Source organism: Hesperophylax consimilis, chromosome 27 (genome assembly GCF_061612785.1).
Source record: "Hesperophylax consimilis isolate HC1 chromosome 27, BYU_Hcon_1.0, whole genome shotgun sequence".
Classification (NCBI taxonomy): Eukaryota; Metazoa; Arthropoda; class Insecta; order Trichoptera; family Limnephilidae; genus Hesperophylax; species Hesperophylax consimilis.
Window position 1 is genome coordinate 27,421,618 of NC_142862.1, and position 24,835 is coordinate 27,446,452.

At 35.1% G+C, this 24,835-nt stretch overlaps 1 protein-coding gene across 1 annotated transcript; it reads left to right on the forward strand.

Moving 5' to 3' along the window:
• Positions 1–16,142: 16,142 nt before the first annotated feature.
• Positions 16,143–24,350, forward strand: LOC149410872 (decapping and exoribonuclease protein Rai1-like). Its single transcript, XM_089647951.1, has 4 exons — positions 16,143–16,828; positions 18,018–18,267; positions 21,115–21,253; positions 22,901–24,350. The coding sequence occupies exons 1-4, from the start codon at positions 16,336–16,338 to the stop codon at positions 23,117–23,119; spliced, it is 1,101 nt and encodes a 366-aa protein (XP_089504077.1). The 5' UTR covers positions 16,143–16,335; the 3' UTR covers positions 23,120–24,350.
• Positions 24,351–24,835: the final 485 nt, after the last annotated feature.

Here is a 24,835-nt window from a genome sequence, read left to right on the forward strand (position 1 = left end):
GAGAGACTTGTATCACATTGTTTATACATATTTATAGTTGGGACCTGCACAAAAAGATTGGCTATAGAATTATCAGACAGCAATGCCTTCGCAACCATTCAAGATATAACCATTAACCATTAGATAAAACTACCCTTCCCGCTGGAAGTGTGTTAATAAAACATGTTGTATTCAGATATATACGGAACAATTTATTAATAAATATTTTTATATCCACTACAATTACCATTTGTGTCAATTGCCTTGGCACAAGTTCACGCCCGTTTAGATTAAATTAGTGCACCATTTTTGCAAGCGTTAAAAACAATGTTAATATTATGTAGTGACTTACATAAACACAGATAAAAATGCAGGTTGAAAGAGCACTTGCGTTTTTGTGATGGCAGAATTTAATTCAGTCAGTTTTGTATGTGACTAATGAAATGATATCAGTTCCAACAGGTTTTGACTGGCAATGAGAGGTTTTTGTGTTTTTGGAGAAAGGTGAAAATAAAAAAAACACAAGAAATGCAATGTGGATGTGTTTATGATCCAAAAGTCTGACCATTCTTTGCTTAAATTTCATATTATGCAGAACTGTGTTTCATCATTATGAAACTTTCATTTCGGTCAAATGGGATAGCAATATACAACGTCAGGCAATTGTTTAAGAGAGACAGAGCACATGCTAAATGGGCTAGAACCAAAAGGTTCTTATCCAATTATGACAATGGTTTCCATTAAAATTCTATGCATAATTATAATATGAATGTTGGTTGTATTCTCCAGTTGTTATTTTATTTATAAACTAGCTGTACTGTTCCCCGCCACACATTGCCGTGACTCAGTCTATCTGCAGATAGATAAACGATAGCGCGGTTTGCTTTTACAAAAAAGCCTGTTTTTACCTGTCACAGATGACACCTATATAATATAGGTATATAAAAACACATGCATATTCGATTGCAACATGGTGTCAAAATTTCAAAGCAATCGGTGAAGAATTTTCCGAGATTTGAACAAACAAACATTTTTGTTTATATAGATAATGCTATGATATTAATCGCTAGACTGTTTCGTGCAGAATATGTATATGTTACTAGCAAGCCTAAGCAATAAAATTATTTGTAAGTTAGATATTATTAGCAAGTGTTTGTTTCCTCACGGCGCACGACCGCGAGGGTTGGAGGAGCCATGTTCACCGGGGATATGAGACAATTGACTGAAGAATGCTAATATGTATTAAACATTATTTTCTCTTTCATTAAACTAACGTGTCCAGTGGCGGCTCGAGCACTTGATAGTGGGGACCGATATTCTTCACATATACTCTAGTGAAATCTCACTTCCCGGAGAATATATAAATTTCTCTTAACAAAAATGTTCATGGACAAGTCGTGCAATTATTCAAATGTCTAAATACAAAATAAAATAAAAATCTCCATAGATGTATATGTACCAATTTAGTACAATAAAATATCATTTAACTTAATTCATTTCCCTCCGAAACTTCTTGGACTAAAACAGATAGTTCAGTAATATTTGTCACAAGGTGATTTAATGGTTTTTCTCCGAGCTATATAAAATCATAATTATAAATTTTTGGGGTATTATCAGTGGCGGCTCGTGACTTTTGGGTGTACTCGAGTGCTGATATTATAAAAAATGACATTTCTGATGTTGTTGTAGCTGAAAACGATGTTTTTTTTTTTGAACAATGAATTTATTGTATGAATCATTTTCAGCTACAACAACATCAATAATGCCATTGTTTTGTAATATTATCACTCTAGTAATGCGTGTTGCGTTACCTTCTTTAGCCAACGTTTCGGACAGCATAACACATCTGCCGTGATGATGGACACTGTAATGCTGTCCGAAACGTTGGCTAAAGAAGGAGGTAGTGCAACAATGCATAATACCCCAAAAATATATTACTATGTAGAACACTTTTGGCTGTGAAAATGTCAAATCATATGTACATGAAATCAGCATAAAAATACGCATTCACGATTTTGCAAATTGCCTTGGATAAAGAAACAAATTTCAGGATGTACCCAATTCTGAAAGGACACCGATAGAATATCTCAATGTGCGCGCTCGGTTCTGCGCACTGAGAAAAGCATCAAGGTACTCTGACTGTCGACTCGTGTCACTAGTCGCTAGCAAGCTCCAAGACAGCGTGGAATGGTCGCCTGTCAACTTGGAATCTCACCAAAACCCACACTTGAAAGCGATCTTTAATAAATATTTATATTGTATTTCTGGCAATTAATTTTAATTGATTTTAGGTTAAAAATAAATTAACTTTGGTGAAGAATATCTGGTGGAGATTATACCCACTATCCCTCTGTGAAGAACCGACACTGGGTGTATCTTTAAATATTTAGCATTAAAAACCAATGATTGCCCTCTACGAAGTATAACTCGATTCTAGTACACGATTGAACCAAGTAAACTCGTTTTGAAATATTTTTTACTTACAAACCTTTGCCTTAAAACTGATGTCATTGGCAGTTCCTATAATATGCCTAATTCATATTTATATGTAGGTTATAACTTATTAATAGTAGTTTTAAATAATAATTCTGAAGAACTCATGACTTATTATTAATAACTAATTTATAAAAAATAATTTGTGACATTTTATTCAAATTAATTTATGAAAAATAAAACGTTTTTTTGTACTTTATTTCAATGTTTATTTGTGATTAACAACACAGAACTGTCGGAACATGTGAAACTATGGTATCCCCATTTTGAAGAATTTTGTGAGGCTGACGGAAACGGGGAAGAGAAGGAGATAGGTAAGAGGAAGGTTGACAAGAGCTTGGATATTCATGACTGGTCACTATCATTACCCTAATGACAACTGTGAATACATTTTTGTGGCATAAGTTCATCACAACATCCAGGCCTAACTGCCCAAAATATTAGTTATTATATTCCGGGAGCCGTTGCCTTCAACAAAGCGCCTGCAGGTGTCCTTATCTTGCTCTTGTTCACTGGCCTTGGTCTATTTCAAACCCGATCCATCCTTGCATGGCTTTTTTTGCATTTTTTCTATATCTGTAAGGGTCGACCAATAAAACAAATTTGTTCCCATGTATATTTTGTTTATTAAAATGTTTGATAGGAAAATATTTACCCTTCTATTGCACACATTACATATCAGTTTACACTCAAATACACTTTTTAGGTTAAATTTAATGTAAATAACAATAATATTATGTACTGTATTCTGTTAATAATTGTTTACTCATTTGTATAAAATAAAAATATTTTAATCTCACTTGACTCTCAGGCTAATTTGTTATTAATTATATTCATATAAATGAAGAAAAAAAAAATGTAGTGATGATAATTTTTATAATGCTTGTGTCTAATAAAACTTGTGTTTTTGATTTTTAGTAATTTTAGTTAATTTTTAATACTTTTTTTGTTGCATTTAAATTTTAATATTTCAAAAATTATATATTTATTTTTGTTGTTTGTTTTTGGGGTGTTATGCCGTGTTGCGCTAATTCCTTCTTTAGCCGACGTCTCGGACAGCGTTGCAGTGTCCATCATCAGGGCAGATCAGGTAGATCCGAAGATGTACCTGATCGGATCTACCTGATCTGCCCTGATGATGGACACTGCAACGCTGTCCGAAACGTCGGCTAAAGAAGGAGTTAGCGCAACACGGCATAACACCCCAAAAACAAACAACAAAAATGCTTTTGGCCGTGAGAATCTAAAAACTTACCCATATATTTATTTGTAATAATAAAATTAAAAAGCGTATTTAATCACACTTCAAAGACAGTTGTCGGTTATGATCAGAATTAATCCAATTATTTGGATTTTATTTCAAAGCAGAAATGCTCTAACCTTCTGAAAGAATACGCTATATGTGCTGAGGGGTTAAATGAAAATAAGGTTTACTCTGGATCTGGTGAATTTTAACAATACATGTATAGTTTGTGTCGAGACACAGAATCGTGGCGGCCCATCCTCTCTGCGTACCACTTGGGGAAAGAGGTCTATAACATGGCCTACCACTTCTATAAAACCTATTGATTTTGTTTATCAGGTCTGAACAGTTTTGAAAAAATATAAATAATTATTAAACACAGAAAAAAGTAAAACACGCAACAAACAAGGAGTTATTTGCGCAACAAGGATTTAATCTTGGGACCTTCCGCATAGCGTATGTCTGCTCTAAACATTGAGCTATCCCGTCAACCTACGGATCTGTCGTGTTTCAATAATAAATATCTTATAAGAGTTAATACCTACCCACACCATCAATATTATCAAATAATAATAATTAATCCATGTTCAATCATATTGAACAATAAGGGGGCATTTCACCACCTCCTAATAACCCAATCTGTCTAGTTTAAAGTACTCGGCACTCAATCCCGTGATTAACTAATTGGGAGTTATTACAGCTTTACCGCTTTGTTTACCGCCATATTAACACACATCAAGTGGGCGAAAATAGGGTCCTATTCGAGAAAATACGATACATTGGGTCATTTAGTGATGTTTTATGTGGAAAAATCTACATACTTTATTACATAACAACAAAAATTGATTTGCACTTTCGCACAAATCAAACGATTTCCACATCTCCAGTGCCATAAGTGTATAGATTTATTACCAATTCTACTGGTTTAGTATAGTTTCCTTTTGATTAAATATTCTCCCACACAAGAGACAAGAAGATAACAAAATTGGCGACTTGTATCACATTGTTTATACATATTTATAGTTGGGACCCGCACAAAAAGATTGGTAAACAATATTCATGTACAATTATCAGACAGCACTGCCTCTACAGCCATTCAAGTATTGCCGGCGTAAGGGGAAGAACTATCCCTCCCATGGGAAGTGTGTTAATTATGTAATTAATTTACTTGAGGGTCATTGAAAGGTTGCGAAATACCCCCTTAATATTACAAACATTAAATAAATGACCCCAAAAGTTTCCAGTACCTATAATATAAATAACTCATTTAAAACTAAGTAGTATTTATGTCAATTCCCAGCTTTCCACTCAATATAATCTTTAATTATTTACTCTCTCCTTAAGATCTGAATCCTCGACTTAATACAACTTCCTGTTTTCTCTTTCTGTTCACAACAAACACTTATTTAATACTAAACAAAACTTAGAGCTAAAGATCAACAAGGTTGATGCCTCTGTTAGACTAAGTCTTCAAATTTGGTATCTTTTAGAATACATAATATTATTTTGTTATGAACCACTCAAAAGTTGAATTCCCGCAGTAATGCTGCGCAAATGGAAATTCTTTTTGACATTAAACACCAATCAGATAAGATACATAATTATAATTAAAGGTTAAATAAATTTCCTTACTCCGGTTAACTTCTAAATATTCCCAAATGGGATATTTTCACAAGCTACGAATACTGTTAAACATGTGTGGAAATTTGAAGTTTATTTTTCTGATCCCGATCATCGTAATTACTGATTTTAAAAACCACACATTCTGAAACGATTCCAACTGGCTACAACGTCATTATGACATAGAAACCACCAATGTCTGGTAAGACGGCTGTCGCCAACATTGTCCAACGTGACGTCAGCTCCGCTGAATTCACAAATAAAAATGAACATGTCGTTTTGGTGGCAAACCAAAAATCGTACATTTTAAATAGTTATGAAAAATTATTCATCAACATACAAATACCTTCATTATCATAATATTTCGAAATTAAAAAAAAAACTTTGAAAATACCCCATTATTAGAAGTAACAATTAGTTTTAACTTAATTAGTACAGGTTCTTACATCGGGGGAGATGGAAAACATGCACAGAATAGGTTATTAGATTTTTAGTTAAGGTTTTTTTTTAAATAATTTATGTATATTTAGATTGAAGTACCTAGAATCTTTTGGCAAACATCACATCATACTAACAAGATTAAAAATTGCGTTGAAACACAGGAAATAAGCGTAGGTGTACTCATTTTAATTACTTAAATTGGAATTCATCTCCTCCGATGTAAACAGTTGCTTTGTGTAATAATTAAATTGAAACAAAGTGTTACTTAAATATTTAGTGTGTATTAAGAAGAGGAGAACAAAATTTTACCAAAGGCAATTCTTGCTGGCGTGCAAAATGACATAATAATGTAATATTAAATAGATCAAAATATACACACAAAAATTCATGGAGAACCCGCGCTCATCTTCTAGGGAGATAGAAAGACTAACGTGGGTCTATTACTGCGTACATTGCATGACTAACAGATTAACGACATACTAACTTCATGTGGCAAAGTCGGGGGCTTGGAATCACAAGGGTAAACTACTAAAACTGGTGTTTTGAGTTAAGCTTAGTTTCGGTAACGCCATAATCATATTTATTAGAGACACAAAGCTCCATCTCGTACATACAGCTGTTTTAAGAGAACAGTTGGGCATATTAGCATTCCAATCTTTATTTGCGTTTATTCTCAAAACTGTGTTTTTGTAGATAGGCCCCTGTAATCCTAAACCCCCGTAGTGATCTCCCACAAAAGATTAAGAACTGTCAACTTCAGATGATTGACAGGTGCCAAGAAGGCATATATCCTAAAGGCTGCGTAATTTTTCATCGACGGCAATCCATCACCTCATATTTGGCCAACAAAAAACCGGCGATGATTACCCAAAGGTAATGAAGGCAATAGAGATGTGCGGTGATTTTATATTCGTTGTAGGACTATTCCCATACATAGAAGAAATCCTATATTAATACAACCGATGTAAGTTTATTACCGCTGTCGAATGGCATTGCAGGATGATGGATTGCCCTCGACAATATTTCTATATGGGTGGTATCCTAGATACCACTAACAATCGCGGTAACTAGGATACAGCATTGTTATTCGGGAATTGGGTGTGACAGGTCATGTGAAGGAGGCGATGGCGATATATATTTATCATTAATACTTTCTAAAATATATTTGGTAATCGCTGTCCCTCAAACGACCTGTCATACCCAATCTACATTTGGTATTTAGGATACCACCCGTATGGACATATACCACACTCTGATAAATAAGCAACTTTTTATAATAATTTCTTGACAGCAAGGTATTCCCAGTAATGTCAGTCAAGATAGTGCATGATTGTTGTATATTGCCTATTGTCGGCGTATTGCCCTATCTTGACAGTGAGTTTGCTCGGCTACCGATATTACGACAATATTGCCGGGTCAAATCTATTTCCTTCTCACTCTGTTACGTATGTGCGTCTGTGTTCGCTATCTACGCGCTACCAAACTGTCATAATTTCAAATGCAATTAATATAAATAAGCAATTTGGTGATGGTTTATTCAAGTTTGGCGGAGTTATTGCAGAAGATTGTTTTTTTGTTTTGCGAAATTTGTCTTATACATTACGGCAATCTTGACGGAAAATGACAATATTGACGGCGAAAACCTTGCCGTGCAAAATTATTGACGGCTAAGCAGGGCCGGCCCTGAGCCAAACGGCGCCTGGCGCTAGTAAATTAGGGCGCTGTGTTTGGTATTATCAGCGCCTTGGTTCTTGGGCTCGTTGGCGCCCGGAGCGGACTGCTTCATTTGCACCTACACAGGACCGACCCTGCGGCCAAGACAATTGCTAGGCAATAAGCAATTAATCTTGCTCGTTTACCAGCACTTTAAGCTGGACAACTGAAGGCTTATGAAGTCTTCTTAATATAAATACTAGAAACACTCAATGGTTAAGTCAATAAACCTACAGTACTTTGCATACAAAAACGCATAATTTTATGATACAAAAACTGTGTGAAGGCCACAATACTCCAACGATTAAAGTTCACACTCAAACACAATCTCTCAGTGGTGTCACTATAACAAACGTGCTTATTGAAACAGTATGCAAACATTTGAAAATAATAAAATACTCAAAATGGTCCTTCATGTCCCAGAGAGAACTTATTCATTGGAAAAGGTTTATTAATTTTATGCATTTCTGCCTACAAAAATGATTGTTATATTTGCAAGGTTCACATATTCAAAACCTAGAATTTCAATGTTCATAAATGCTTCGAAAAAAATAATATTCAGTAGGTTACACCCTGGCAAAGTACCATCATTCATATTTGAATCTTTCTCTAACTTCTTTATTTTGCCTTGCAACTTTCCTGAATACTGGGGTTGTCATAGTGTCACCAGCTCTGGGCGGTGGGAACTCTTACAATAACACCAAAGACACAATAATTGGTCAGATAAAAAGGAGAAAAAGCTACTGGAATTCAAATTTATGGTGTGTTTTGCCATTTACTCTACAGCAACGAACAGAGGCACTGGTTCTGTAGTTGAATTATTACAATATATCTGATAGTTTGATTTAGAAGTTAAGATTCACAGCTGTGATATTGCAAGAAAGACTGTTATCAGACACATTCCAAAAATGTTAAAGATTCACCTAGAATTTCAAATCCTCTGTGAAATCGACTGCTTTAGAGTCCAACTCTGGGTTGGATTGGGCCGCCGCGAAGTTCCTCACTGGTTCCTGCAGCAGGCGCCTCTCCTGGACAGCCTTTATCATCAGGGATGACCTCTTCTTGGAGTTCCTGACCTCGTGCCAGTCGCATGGTCTGCGCGTGTGTTTCGCCACTTGCAGCAAATGCTTACACCACTGTTGCTCTACAAGCATCTGCTCCCTCAGCCAGGGTACTCCGTTCTCCTGCAGCCTAGCATTAGTGCTTATTTGTAATGTTTTATTATTGTTGCTACGATGACGCGTGTTTTGTAATAAGTTAGTTTGGAGTCTCGGCATAGGCAGGAGAGGCCCGTGATGAGGAGGCATCGGAAAGTCTCTCTGATAATGCGGGCGCTGCATGAAAGGAGGTGGCGGCCTGGGGGGCCCTGGAGGTCTAGGGGGCCCGGGAAGTCTAGGGGGTCCGCGCAGGCGTGGATTGAAACCCCCCGGAGGCCCTGGGAATCCCATATGCGGTGGACGAAACATGGGTCCTGCAGGAAACCTTCCCTGCCTCGGAGCATGGAAACCAGGAGGACCAAAAGAGTTCCTCATCAACGCCGGTGGTATCAACCGTCCGAAACCATCATGTCTTCCATTCGGCTTGAAGTTTTTGTGCTTGATTTTTTCTAAGTTTTGCCGCCTTTTAGGACCGGCGTTCTGCCCTGCCATGATGAAAGCGACGATTTACGAAGAAATTCAAGAAATAAAGAAATCCGCGTCAGAATCGCAGCGGCCGAAGCAAAACGAAAACATTAAAATTAAAACGATGCGAGAGCGCTGTCGCCTGTCACTATGTATTATTTATTTACGAACTGTCAGATACGATGAGTGCAAACTTTACTAGCCAGTTGTACCGCAGGTAGTACTTAAATAGATGATATAGTTAGTGAAATTAAAATCTGTCCCTAAAATCATCTTATTTCCTTTGAATCAAATTAAATGAAACTGAAAAAATTACAAAGTATTATTTTATTTTAGAGGGTCATGTGTCCAGAATCTTCCTCAATGGTCAGTCTTCTGATTTCCCATCAATCCTTTAAATACGGCGTAATAGGAATAAGAAGACTTCAATATCTGAAAGAAAAACATTAAAAAACATACATTAATTTAATTCATAATATTGTTACAATGGTACATAAACTACGATGACATAAGTACAAATATTGAAATATATATTAAGTATTTCTACGCCAGTGAAGAGAACTAGCTTTTCAGTTTGGTGCAGGAGTAAAAAGTAATATCATAGGATGTGTTAGCATTCAAAAATATAAATATGGTTCGAAATGAAGTTACTGCATTTTGATAATGATGTCACGGGAGTTCAGTTTTTTTTAATAATTAAACATTTTCTTGTATAAAGCAAGTTCTGTTTTTTTTTTATATTATTCTTTGGGAAGACTATTCAAATAATTCATCCGTTTGTGAATATTACTATTATGCATTTGCTATGTAAAAAATTGAATTAAATTATTTTTGAATATTTTGTTTTTTCAAAATCACTAGTTAGTCTTTGTACCATCTTTACGGAGTTTACAATTAAATAGATTAATTAAAAAAACTATCGTAGTTACTAACCTAACCTCTAATTATTGACTAAAACACCAGCTTCAACACGCCACTGAAGTCCAACAATGGGCTCGGGTATCTTAACTAGGAGACAGTTAGAATAATCTGGACCCCGACCTTGAGATTGCCACCTTATTTACTATCCTGTTATCCTCGACAGCTAACGCCTAGTGCCATCTACAGATGAGCTCATATACTAATATCAAGGATATTACAAGTTCAAGGGATTTGCGAACCAAATGAGTCGTAAGACTGTATGAAGCACTTATCATCATCACATATTATTATTCTTCCAAGGCGCTATGGAATACTACTCTGGAAAGCAGTAGATATTATTTTATGATCTTCTTCTTCTATTACTATTTAGTATACCTACTTACATTGACACAAGTTTGCATGGAAAGTGGGAAGAATTTTCCGGCTGAAACTGTAATTGGTACTTTTGAAGTCTCCATGAAAATTAGCATCGATCTTCTGAAAGTCACGTCAGTCGACAGCCAGTCGCATTTGTAAATAGCTTCCGATAGTAAGTAGCTCTGGAAGAAATCATTATTATATTTCTTTTTGAAGGATGCAGGAAAAAATACAAAAATCTTTAAGAAAATTCTGCGCTCCATAAGTAAAATTATAAACGGTCACACACTGATGTTGGAATTTGAGTTTTTTTGTGTATTTAGTAATATTATTATTCAATTCAATATTTTTGTTTGTGCCCTAAGGATTCAAAAATTACTGGACCGATATTGCTGAAAATTTCAAATTTTCTTCTTTTTAGTGTCAGTAGTGTTTGGAAAAAGAATTACCTAAGGGACACCTCTGCACTGGAATGTGATACTGGGTCGAAGATAAGTCGACATAACAATAAAAGAAAAACTTTAAAATTGAATTAAAATTAATTAATATCAGATTCTCGTTTATTTCATCTCTAAATTAATCGAAAAGCAAAATTTTAATTGATTTCCTCCTACAGAATTTAATTTATACACAATTCTAACCTCTTCCATAATATTGTCGCCAAAATAACAGAATATTGTCATTTCAAAGAACATTCCCACTGCGAAAATGATGCTGAAGTAGAATTCCACCGACGCTGTAGATACCTACAAAATATATAATTAAAAATAAATTAGTATTATAAATCCATTTACGGTAGGTACAATATTTCTTATTTTAACATTCTTAACATTTGGGAAGATAGGTCTCATACAAACAATTATTCAAATATATATATCTATTGTTTTAGAAATTTAATCCAATTCTCCATTCTTCTCGTGGTTCTATTCTATGCTACAACGAAGGGTGTAGCTATAGCATTCACGTGGAGGGGAGGTTCGGACCCCCTTACGCTCCCCCCCCCGCCCATTACATATACCCTTGGCTACAACATCTGTCTTGCTGTGCTGTATTTTGAACAAGTCACGATGACGACTACGACTGAAGTTTTCAGACACCTATAAAGTATAAGCCATATCATTCCAAGAGGAATGGTCTATTAATAGAGCATAGGTTTGCAGTGTCTAGTTTCTAGGCTAAATCAATTCGATGCCTCAAGTTAGTTTATAATTTGGTTCATGAACCTTTGATATGCCTGAGGATTTAAAAAAAATGTTCCAACTTACTTTCCGTGAGTATGGACGCTAATGAACGGCGCACAGTGGGCTGAAAATCGCCTTTCATAGACATAGAAACTTGAATTTTCAAGAGATTTTTTTTGGCTAGAAATGGATTCTGCTGATCATTAATTACTATGCTATAAAATTTCGTATGAAGCAAGTGCGTGTACAAATGAAGGAGTTATCATTTTTCAATTTTTTCTTTAAAAAATGATGACTCCTTCATTTGTACACGCAATTGCTTCATACGAAATTTTATAGCATAGTAATGATCAGCAAAATCCATTTCTAGCCAAAAAACACACCCTTGAAAATTCAAGTTTCTATGTCTATTTATTTATTTTAATATATATAAAGTGGGTACAGGATATAATATGAGTACATAAAGAATATATTTACATTACAAAATATATTTATGAATATATCACCAATGAAGAAACTGGTTCTTGTGCTTGGTGAGAGAGTTACACTAATTATAAGAAAAATAGAATATCATTATGCTGTAAGTATATATATATATATATATATATATATGATAGGAAAAATATATAAAGAGACAAAATCTAAATACAGTGGAGATTAGTATAGACTGATAATAAATATCAATGAAGGGAAAAACAGGCAATTATTTAGTTAATTATTTCTGAAAGAGTAACTTCAGTTTTAGTTTAAGTATGTTAATATCCTTTAATTTCTTTATTTCAATCGGAAGGTTGTTGAAATACTTTATTCCTAAATATTTATAGTTATTTTGCATTTGTTTGGTATTACATTTTGGAATTTTGATATTGTATTGATATCTTTTAGATAAGTGATATATATTTATTGATATATTTTACATTTCAACAATGTCTATGAAAAGCGATTTTCAGCCCACTGTGCGACGGTACACACTTTCGCCAAATAAAAGGAGTATGGACGGCTATGGACGACGCGTCGCGTAGTTAAATTTCGCGCCTCGATTCTGTAAATATGCATCGTGTTGCCATCTATGGGCATATTCCCGTAACTTTACACTATTTTTAAACATTTTACAAAATTATCGAGATATACATATATACCGTTATTTATTTTGTATGACGTCACAGGAACAAGTTCGGAAATAAACAGAAATATTCAACCATTGATTTCAGCGCGTACGTGCTTTTATGTTTTTCTCGCAGATTTCTAATAATTTGTTGGAATATCTGTACATTTCAACAGTTTGAATTTGATGTCTTTTATGTTTGTACCGGACAGCAGGTTAAGAATTTAATAAGTTACAGAAATTAATATTTATCTGTTATCACATATTTTACGACGCCAAATACTTTAAGATGCTTATCACCGGACACGTATCATGTGTCAAATGTAATTTAACCGTAGTAATTAAATTTCGGTTATTTTTTCTTGATTTCTTAATGCTCTCGCGTCCTGTTTAGAGATAAGAATACTTGCTGCACATTAACACGTGTAGAAACTGTTGAATTTAAACTCAATAAATCTGCAAACAACTGGCCCAAGCAGTCAGTTGTCCAACGACATTCGCGAAGTTGTGTTTCAATTTTCAATTTTAACTATACAATTGTAAATGTTCTCCGCCCTGGAAAGAATCTCAGACTTGTGATGTCCCGAAAGAAACCATTCATCTGTTCTGAATGCAATTAATAATGTTATCCAAATTGACCCTGGTAATAAAATACATCTTTGCGATTCTTTCAAGGATAAAGAAACCATCCTGTCACTTGGAATGCAATCAACAATGTTCTCAAAATTTGTTTGTAAAAAATATATATAAAATAAATAAATAAATTGCAAATCCTTCCCTAAGTTACCCCCAAGAGGAAACCAGCATTTTACAGTCGATGTCACTGGCATAGGTGTCCAGTACAATGTTTTTAATGTGATTGTAAGTTTGTGGCAAAGTACATAGCATTGTGTCAACCTTTAAATTCCATAGTTTTGAAACTTTTAACTTTTCTTGTGATCCAAACGTATGTAAAATCGTATTAAAATAAATTTTTCGTGGTTTTGTGATATCTTGAGTATGGTGATTCATATTTTTAAACGTTTTTATCATTATTATTTGTGTTTTGTGTTTGTTAGCCGGAAATTAGAACAGTTTTGGTGATTTTACTCCTGTGATTTTTGTGATTGAAAGTGTACTATTAAAACTTCAAAAACCTCCACAAAATGGATTCAGAAAATGATGAAATCGCCGATATTTTGATGAACATTGATGATGGAGACGTAAATATTGAAACCATTGACGATCTATAAATTTAATGGCCTTGAATTGGCGAGAAAAACGGGATATTGTGATGTTGACAAATATTCACGCTAATAATATGAACGAGACGAAAAAAATTGACTATACCACAGGAGCTAACAAACACGAACCTGAAGCTGTTGTGGACTATACCACGAACATGGGAACTGTTGATAACGTAGACAGAATTCTAGGATTAGGAGCTGTTAGCCGCAAGACAATAAAATGGTACAAGAAAATATTTTTCAGACTGCTAGAGACTGATAGAGAGGTGAAATCCAGAGAGCCGACATTTGAGGAATTCAAAGGGAAGCTTGTTATCCAGATGGTGGAAAAATATCACACTCCACGGGCATCATCATCAGGGGGTAGACGAGGCAATGACAATCCCATCAGGCTTACAGGAAGGCACTTTCCACAGCCAGTTCCATAAACAGAGTGCAAAGGCAGCAAAGCAAAACGTCGTTGTTTTGTGTGCAAACATACATCCATAAGGAATCCACAAAGGAAAGAAACAAAATATATGTGTTATGAGTGTGACGTTGCTCTCTGTGTACAGCCGTGATTCATGGATTTCCATGCAAAAACACATTACTAATTGAGTTTTTATTTTATTTACAGTTTTATCCATTTTTGTTTCAATGTTAGTGCTAAGTAAAAATAATTGTGTTGTATATATTTTTTTACTATTTTTTTCATGTGCCGATGGTTTGTCACTCCTGAAAAACAGCATACATTTAATATTTTTTTATTTATGTAAAAAAAATCACTCCCCAGAGCACGGACAGCATTACGTAACTTACTCCCGGAAAGGTTAACGTATTTTGTTACAGAGTCCATACACCACGGGCGTAATCCATATAAATCAGTCCCATTATCTTCCCACTCTTAGAATATAATACTAATAATAATTCATAATCATTGTATTCCAAGATAAAATACGAGGTTAGTGAACTCCCACAGGTCCTATACATAGTTATACATTTTGACAGTAAAATATATGTGAATATAACTAATTTTAAGAAATACAAGTAAATCTATAAATAAACTATCCTTTTATAAATTTCATTGGAACAACTTTTCTTTCAATGACTTTCTAAGGTTATACTCATTAGGGAATATATTATGATTGAAGAAGAACTAATAAATTCAAACGAAACATGAAACAGAATAATAGCTGTCAAAAATATGGGAAAATTAGTGGCAAATTGTTGATTCTGAATTTAATTTTTTTCTGTATCTTATTCTGTTTCATGTTTCATTTAGATTTATTGGTATTATCTTCTTCCTCAATCATATTTTTATTTATTTATTAACAGACTGTGACCAATTGCGACACATTATACATTGGACGAGATAATACAAGGAGAAAAAAGGGTACACAAAATAACAAAAATAATGTCAAGTCTAGACAGGAACAAGGTGTTGATGGATTTCACGACTTATGCCACATCATTACAAAATACTTGGATTACTTGCGTAATGATTTAATTGTGATTGACAAAAGATCTGCACCAATGTATGAGGGAGAGCAGTTGCTAAAACTACAAATCAGTTATTTTTTCAATAAATTTGGCTAGAGGTGATAATGATACAAGTAAAAACCATTGTTTTATCAGACCGTCAGTCGTTCCGTAAGTATTGTCGATGCGCTGCTGTATATTCTGTATCCGACAATAACTCTACAGGCGTTATTATATATATGTATATTTATATATATTGGATTTAGAGTCGTTGCATCGAGCTAATTTTATCGTTGTTGCCAACTATGTATGGATAATGAACGAGAGAGTACGTTTCAGGGTCCAAGCTGCCTAAATGAGAGTTTTGACAGATCATTCGATTACTTATTTCAATGTTTCGGATTGATAATATTTCTTATGACATTACTATACTTCATCTGCACAAGTCGCAAAGAGGGAAATCCCCGCAAATAATAAACAATCTATGGAAAACTATGAGACGCTGTGCATCTAGTTTCTATGGCTTTCTAAAAAAGCAAGCAGATGTAAACGGTAAAAGAAGAAGAGGCTCTTGTTTATACACCCCCTCTCTTTCTTCCTCCGTGACACCGCCCAACGAAATATTGCCCGCGGCAAAATCAGGAACTACAATTTGTTTGGTACTAAAAGCATGCAAGACGTTGATATCTGTAGTTCCTGATTTCACCGCGGGAAATTCCTCGGTGGTGGCAATGTAAACATATTTTTTCTTATCGCTTTGTTGTTAATTGCTAATTGACCGTTTCGCATCGTCTGCTCCTTCTCGCTTAAAATTTCTCTGACGTGGCGCTTTCTAACCAGTGCGAAATTCAACAAAGCAATTCTGTGTTTTAATTTTTGTTCGGTAAATTCACTTTGGAATTAGTGTTACGAAGCATTCGAACCTTCGCGTGTTTAATTCTTGTATATTGTTTATCCGGCAATAACTCCGTCAGCGATGAATCCCAAGAAACGCATCTTGAAAGAGAGGTATCCTAAAATCGTTGGCTTCTACAGTATTTCGGAGAGGAGCGAATTCGTAGAAGACATCTCACAGCTGAGATATTTGCGTGATTCGGCTAAAACAAAGTTGCCATTTGACTTGAATGGCGGAGTTCCGCGACCGCGAAAAATCGGCCACGTTGTTTTCGAGAGCCTGCAGAGGTTTCTCGCTTTAAACAGAGGGTTTTTGGATGGCGAGCGAGGTATACCGTTCATATGCACCAAAAAAACCCTGCAGGACTTGTGTACCTCGAGTGATTTGAACATTTCGGCGTGCTTCCATCAAGGAAGCATCTACCTGAGGACGGCCAACTGCTCGCCGACTAATCCCTATGAGAAAATGAGACCATTTAACAAGAATGCACTAGAGCCCGAAAATACGTTTTCCACACCGAAGGACGTCGGCCCTTGGACCTGGGCACTCAATTTCAAGCATCACATGGTCTCAGGTACCTGTACTTTTTTCTAAATTAATTTTTAAAAACTATGTGTAAGGCTTTGTGTAGGGGTGGTCAATAATAGGCCTCTCTAGGATATTTCGGCAGCAGCTCGGAGATCCAGTTAGAATTTCACAGCAGATACTGACTTACTCCCTTTTCAACCACGGTTACCAGATTTATTAAGGTCAGTATTACAGTATTGTCATTGCTCATGTGTTATGAGTTCACGGCTCCCGTTCAATTGAGTCGACTCTTTGAAAATATTGAGCTGGTACAGTTGCTCCCGCTCTTAATAAAATGAGTCATGACTCATGACCATCGCTACAGTGTAGGATATGGGAGTTTTTTTTTAAAGCTGATCTACACGATTCCCGCATATGTGATCTATCGGCGGCCATCCACGTATATGTGATTCATGTAGCTTCACTAAAGCACATACACCGTATAAATGTGGTGGAGTGCAAGTTCTATTAATGTTGATTTTTTTTTTTTTTTTAAAGCGGAGACGGTTTACACATAGTTCCCGTGAGCACTTAGGCCATAGGCCCATCTCCCATTTTACCTCAATCCTTTAACAACAACCCAGTCCCTTTAATAAAGTTCACCAGGGTTGTCATTGGATATGTGGCTATGTCTTCTGGTTCTACTGTATGTCTCCCCAGGTATCTGAGCCTAGTTCCCACCAGGGCAGGACATTGGCACCATAGGTCAATTGGAGTCTCTTCATCCTCTTCACATTTCCTGCATCTATTGGTGTTTTCCATTCCCAATATCTGCATAATGTTGGTTAATTAAGTTAAATTTAATTTCACAACACTTTCTATATGTAATGCACCGTTTAATCTATTCTTCTTCTTCTAATGGTCCTCTCCTACCAGAATTTGTCCACTATTAATGTCCACCTATATTATTTTTCTTTGGGTAAATTTTGTAGTTATCTCAAATTCTAACACACTTGGGCGAGACCATTTTTATTAATTTTGTAATTACTCCGAGTACCAAGTTGGTAAATTTTATATCACAAATTCAAATAAAACAATTGGGCAAGTCCATTTATAAATTATCAAAGTCAGTGACAATGGTAACTTTTGATGACTTATTTCTTTATTTGCTTCTTGGGAAAGTGTGCTGTGCATTTTGTGGACTGTCTGAATAAAGCTAATTGCATTTGTCCAATAACAATAACCACTGGTTTCAGAAACTCCCGGAGGGCAGCCCAGTTTCATGCAGGAATACACCGGCATCGAGGGGTTCATGTGTGTGTTCAAATCCACCCTGAAGGACCATTCCATCATCTTCGCCCACAAGGTGGACGCATTCGCCGAGACGAAGGGAATGCCGTTCGAGGGCTTGCTGTCCAAAGTCGAGATAGTGAAGAAACTCAATGAATTGGAGATTGTGGACCTTCACTCCACTGCGTTTGATTCAGCTCATAAGCACAAATTAAGGTATGTATTCTTCGTATGGTGGCAGGGCCGGCCCCGTGCAGGCACAATTGGAGCTGTCTGCTAACCTCTCCGCCGAGGAGCCAATGAACCAAGGGGCTGATAATACCTAACACAGAGCTCTTGAGGTTTTTACTAGCGCCAGGCGCCGTTTGGCTCGAGGCCGGCCCTGTGTGGTGGAGGAGAGTTGATGGAGCTCAAAGTGGGATGTTGAGGTTATCCAGCCAGTCAACGGCATAGGGAGTTACTTGTTGATTCAGCACAGATGTGACATAGGAAAACTGATACATTCTTCTACAATATGTTCCCTTTTTCATTCATCCTAGACTTGCAAAAAGTTGATAGATGTTGCACATTAAAATATGTTATATTTATCCAAGACAAAATCTAGATGGCATTTAGTTTGAGATAAATCTTACGATCGTACATAAATATAGCAGCTAATAAAAATTTGCATTAAGAAAATGAAGATAACGTTGGTAGTTCCTGTTTAAGGTACGATACAGTTAAATATGCACTTTTGATGGGTTATTTATTTATTTGCTTGTTCGGAAAGTGTGTTGAGCGTTGTGTGGACTCTCTGCATGAAGCTAATTGCATTCGTCCAATAACTATGACCGAAGGAAATAGAGTCGGATTGGTTAATAGAGTTAGTTGATAAAGCAGTGGCCTGGCAAGGCGAAGAAGGTCCTGGGTTCGAGTTCTAGATGCGACCTTATCTTTTTCTGTGTCAAATTTTTGTTGGAGAATCGCTAATATAATTCTACATCACAATTTGAGGTTTTACTCATTAAGTTATTCCAAAAAAAAAGATTTTTTATAATTTTTCTCTTATTCCGTTTCACTCTTAATACGCAATATTTCATTTTCAAATAAATGGATTTAGCTTTATTAATTCAAAACATGATTTATTATGTTGGGGGAGACGGAAAAATACGCACTTTTAATTTTAATTTCGTTTATTAAGTCACTTAATATGTCAGTTAGTATGCGGCGCCGTTATAGTCGCAGCCGACAGCGACTATGTTCATATCAAGAGTTGGATTATATTCATAATATCGTATTAGAATTAAACCACAAACCGTCTATAAAAACCTAGCGCAGCCCACAAACTACTTGAAAACTGGGATATAACTCTAAAGGGGACGCGAGCAGGCGTTATTAAAGGTTCCCCAACATTTATAGTAACTTTTAGTAATAATATAACTAAATTCAAGTATTAATTCAAAGTAAACATTCCATATTTACCGTGAAGCGGAATTCGTAACCTTTACCGATTTTTTTTCACCAACTGCACTAATAAATTAAGAAACGAAAATAAACTCCTCGGGCCTGCCATCTTTAGCGATGCTGTATGGAGGGTGTTTTTAAGGAAGGCGAGGATGTTCTGGAAAGGAAAAGGGTGTGAGGGGTGGGTAGGAATCTGAGGGTCAGTGTATATTGGAGTGATGGATCCATCCCACCCACTGCGATGTCTCACGAAGGGTCTCACTCAATTGATGGATGGGTGGCATCCACCACCGAGACTTGGACCAGCCTCGACCCCGGGCTACCACACTGCTAAGTCACCAAACGTAGCGAACCAATTGGGGTGACCTATGGCAAAAGTATTGGTTATCCAATAAATGGTTTCCGGGGTGGCGTTTAAATGCTGTTTGAATATGTCAACATTCATACTATTCGGATTCTTATAAGGTCCATTTGTACAGCCCCGAATGAGCTTTATAGAGGTCAGGACAAGATGCCATATACATATATTGGTAATATTGTGAAGATAGTTTTAGCAATTAATCATAGGTGGCACTGCTTACACAGCAAGCAGGTTCTGAATGGTTCCGATTGAGATATCCTAACCTTAGCCGATCTTCGCGGGGGGCAGCCCAGTGTTTTAACTGTTTTGACAGAATAACTTGAGACCCAACTAGAACGGACGTTAGTCCAGTAAGAATCCTCCGAAATTCTTTACGTAAATAAATCATCATGCAATACAGAAGAACCGTAAATACATTTAAGTCTCCTATAGTAAACATTGCAAATGGAATCTATATACTACTCGTAATAAATTGAAAGAGATTACAACATATTTTAATTGTTTAACCGTTTGAGTGCCAAAAAATTCACACAGTTGCTTGTAAAATGCCACCAAAAAAACATTATTTTTTATGAAACTATATATTTTTTTAAAACCCCATAAATTCTTTGAATTTTCAAGGATTTCGATGATTTTTTCGGTGTTTTATTAAAGAATATTGGTTTAGAATCACGCGGAGGAGGATCCCGAAGTCCAGGCGTTTCGAAAAAATGAGAATTTTCGGTAGAAAAATTGGTTCTGGGATGTACATTTGAAAATGAGTAATTTCTGGTGTTACTCTCCATTTCTTGGTCACGATCCAAAGAATTACTGGAAATTCGCATCCTGCGGTTGGGAAACACAGGTATGACATCACTCTCATCAGAGCTACTCTTACTCCAACTTAAATTAGAGGAGTGGAAATCGTCGCTCCCGCTGTCAGACATTTCAGAGGACGCCCTCGACGTTATATTTTTTCAATTAACTAAAATAAAAAAAATAATAAATGAATATGAAATTTAAACGGTTTACTACGATCTTACAACTATTAAGATAATATTAGAATAATATTTACCAACGCCGCAGCACCACACCCGACGTACGCGCGATCAGAACACAACTGACGCAATCGATGGAAATCGACGATCGGCAATCTTGGTTAAAACACGAATCGACGAAAGTCGACGATTGGCAATCAAACGGTTAATATTATATATGGCTTTTTAGATTAATAATTTATGTTAATGTTTTGTTTAAAATTATTCTATTTAACATTACAGCAGGAGAGCGTTACTCATGATTTGGTTGCAAGCCCATCTTGTCGGAGCCAGTAAAGTGGTCACAGGGCAATGTGACACAGATGGAATCCTGAGGATGGTGGAAGAAGTAACTCCCAAGGATCTTATCAAACTTGGCCGGGTGAGAATTCATAAAAACATTATTAACCTAATGAACGCTGATGGATCGTATATATGATCTTTTAATGGTGTCATGCGCGACTGTTACTAATATGATCTATGAAGTCTATCAGTATAAATTATAACTTTTTAATTCTTCTTGTGTATTTCATTGTAAAGAATTATTGTAAACAACCGACAATATTTATAGCAGTTATTTTGTCTGTATGCGCGGCTCAATTGTTGAATGTGTTTACGCGAAGGTAATATATATTTTTTTTGTATGCGAATCAATTGGCGAATGTGTTTACACAAAGGTAATATATATTTCTTTTATTGCCACATCCAAGTATTTTTATAATACTTTCGAACACAGATATAATGTTTGTTTGTGAATGATGCGTCTTTTTCAACAGTGTCTATTTTGAACACTGGTTTATTTATATGACAACACCAAATTAACACATTTATTATGGGTATTTTGTACGGCGGCGCTACTTTGTCTCCGGGCGAAAATAAAGGTCCCGCGTGAATTTTCCTTAATTTGTTTTAAATCGCTATATCTTTGAAAATTGTTAAAATATATATTTTTTAAATTTCTACGTAGTAACTCAGCATACCCAAGCTGTAAAAGTATTAAACGAAAATCGAATATTATTTGAAATGCAACTCAATTAACCTTGTAATATGTTTATTACGGTTCGCCTATCGGTTTTTTGCCCATACCTGCTTTCTTTAAATACGCCCAACATCTCTCATAGGAGTTGAGTGGGGCAGAACAGAGATAGAGATTCGAATTGGGTTTCACGGTCATAAAAACCCTCATTCCACCAATTGAATTATTACAATAACAAATAATATACTATCCTTTAGTTGAAATACCGATATAAACGAAAGGCACGAAGATAAATATAAAAAGAAGAGTTGCATTACGATTCGATAATTATGTACATATATTTGTAACCTTTACAAAGAGATTGGTGTATATTATTCATATAAAAACATTGAATAATAGGCTCAGTCTATCTGTGCATATAGAGAAAAAATAGCTCATGTTGCGCTATAAAAATCATCCAAATATTATTATTAATTTATTGACCCTCGATTTGCTTAAAACATCCTAATCCTTGTTATTTAATATATAATTTGTTATTTAAATAAATAGCTGGTACATATTTGAGATGTTTTTAATTACTAAATTTGAAGTACGATTATTCAAAAATAATATTTTTCTCCACTTGTTTACACTGTCAACCATTGGTGGATGAACATAAGATTAAATAAACCTTTTCTTATACTTTCTGCTTATCATGTATTATATATTAATTTTGAATTACATATAACCGTTATTAATTGCAATTTGTTTAATGATATTCAATTCCATATTCAGATTATTTCATGATAATGTTCCCTTAATATACAAGAATAATAATTCAACAATTAATCACAGTATCTGAATAGCCAAGTACTTCCTGACCTTCTCATTCTCTTCCCGTACTTAAGACTGATCCACGCTGTCACACATGCGATCTAAAGGCCGCTATCCCCGTAGGTCGCATATGTGATCTATAAAGTGTCATTAAAGCACAAAAACCGTGTCAAATCGTTGCACGGTTAGATTGCGTTGAAAATGCTAGCGTTGTAACGGTTAATATATTTTTGATTGCAGTTTGACTGGCATCCTAAGGAGGTGTTTGATCAGTGCAGCAGAGTTCTATCAACCATCAAAGCCGCTGCCATTCTTCACATCAATAATCTGGGGCATCTGTCCACCCTCAAAGACCTACCCACCGTGCACATGTTCTTCATGCGGTTTGATGAGGAAATGCATCAAATCTCATCCACTGAAGCAGACGGCTTTCCAAGGATTTACTTTCCAAAATATTAAATAATGATTGATTGATGATATTAGGTTGATTGATTGATGATAATAGGTTGATTGGTGAAGATTGATTGATGACAATTGGTTGATTTATGATTATGTAATTATTATTGGTTGATGAAAATTAATTGATTGGTGTTGATTGATTATTTGCGATAATTAATTGATTGATAGGCGATGGATTGGTTACTTGGAGATTATTAATGATGATAACAGGCAGATTGGTGAAGATTGATTGATGACAATTGATTGATTGGCGATGATTAATTGATGATGATTGATGACAATTGGGTGATTGGCGATGATTGATTGATGATGATTGGTTGTTGATGATTAATTATTATTGTTTGATGAAAATAAATTAATTGATCGATAGGCGATTTGAATTGATTATTGATGGTGATGATTGATTGATTGGTGATAATAAGTTGATTGGTGAAGATTGATTGATGACAATTGGTTGATTTATGATTATGTAATTATTATTAGTTGATGAAAATTAATTGATTGGTGTCGATTGATTATTTGCGATAATTAATTGATTGATAGGCGATGGATTGGTTACTTGGAGATTATTAATGATGATAACAGGTTGATTGATGACAATTGGTTGATTGGCGATGATTGATGACAATTGGGTGATTGGCGATGATTGATTGATGATGATTGGTTGTTGATGATTAATTATTATTGGTTGATGAAAATTAATTAATTGACCGAAAGGCGATTTGAATTGATTATCGATGATGATGATTGATTGATTGATTCTTACAACAGATTACGCTTATTAATTTTAGTATTGTGAGTTGTGCCATTCTAATCTTAATAAATACACGGTGTCCGGAAACTCTTAGTACAAGTGGAAAACTGGTGAATCTGCATCATATTTACAGTCGATTTTGTGGTACATATAACGTTTTTGACTTGGGCTTTCGTTTTCGAGGAATTCAAATTTCACAAAGTCCAAAGTTTAAATTTTTTCAATCAAATTCGAATAAAATTTAGTAATATCAGTTGTTTAATAAAATGGTAATATCAGCTGTTTAGTAAAATCGTATTATCAGCTGTTTAGTAAAATGGTAATATCAGCTGTTTAGTAAAATAGTAATATCAGCTGTTTAGTAAAATGGTAATATCGGCTGTTTAGTAAAATCGTAATATCAGCTGTTTAATAAATTTTAATTCTGGTCTAAGCATTTACAAATTTTTGAAAAAATAAAAGTAAAAAAAAAACTAAATGTTCAGATTGGTAAAAGAGTTTTTTTGGGTTCTCTATGTGATTCTTATTCACCATTTCCCCATTTTTACTACAAGTTTCCGGACACTATGTATAACCAAAGTATTTTTGATTTAATGATTTATTTTTACAATGCTTTAATTTTATTAATTTTAGTATCTTATACGTGTTGTGCCATTCTAATCTTAAGTAAGAATCTAAGTTTTACATCTAATAATAATGTTTTACATATGTGTAATGATAATGTTTTACATGTTTTTTTAAAAATTAATAAAATGTGATCTTCTAAAAAACTCGATTTTTTATTAAGATGTTTTTAAAGATTTGATGGTTATTTTGAATAACCATCGGGACAGTTGTCCCCTACGGTTGTACGAGATTAGACCGATCAACTGACTGGTAGCACTCCGCAGCTGCACTCATATGTTATGCCCTCCTGGGCCACACGCATCTACCAGAGCCAGGCACATTCCAGATGTTTCCAA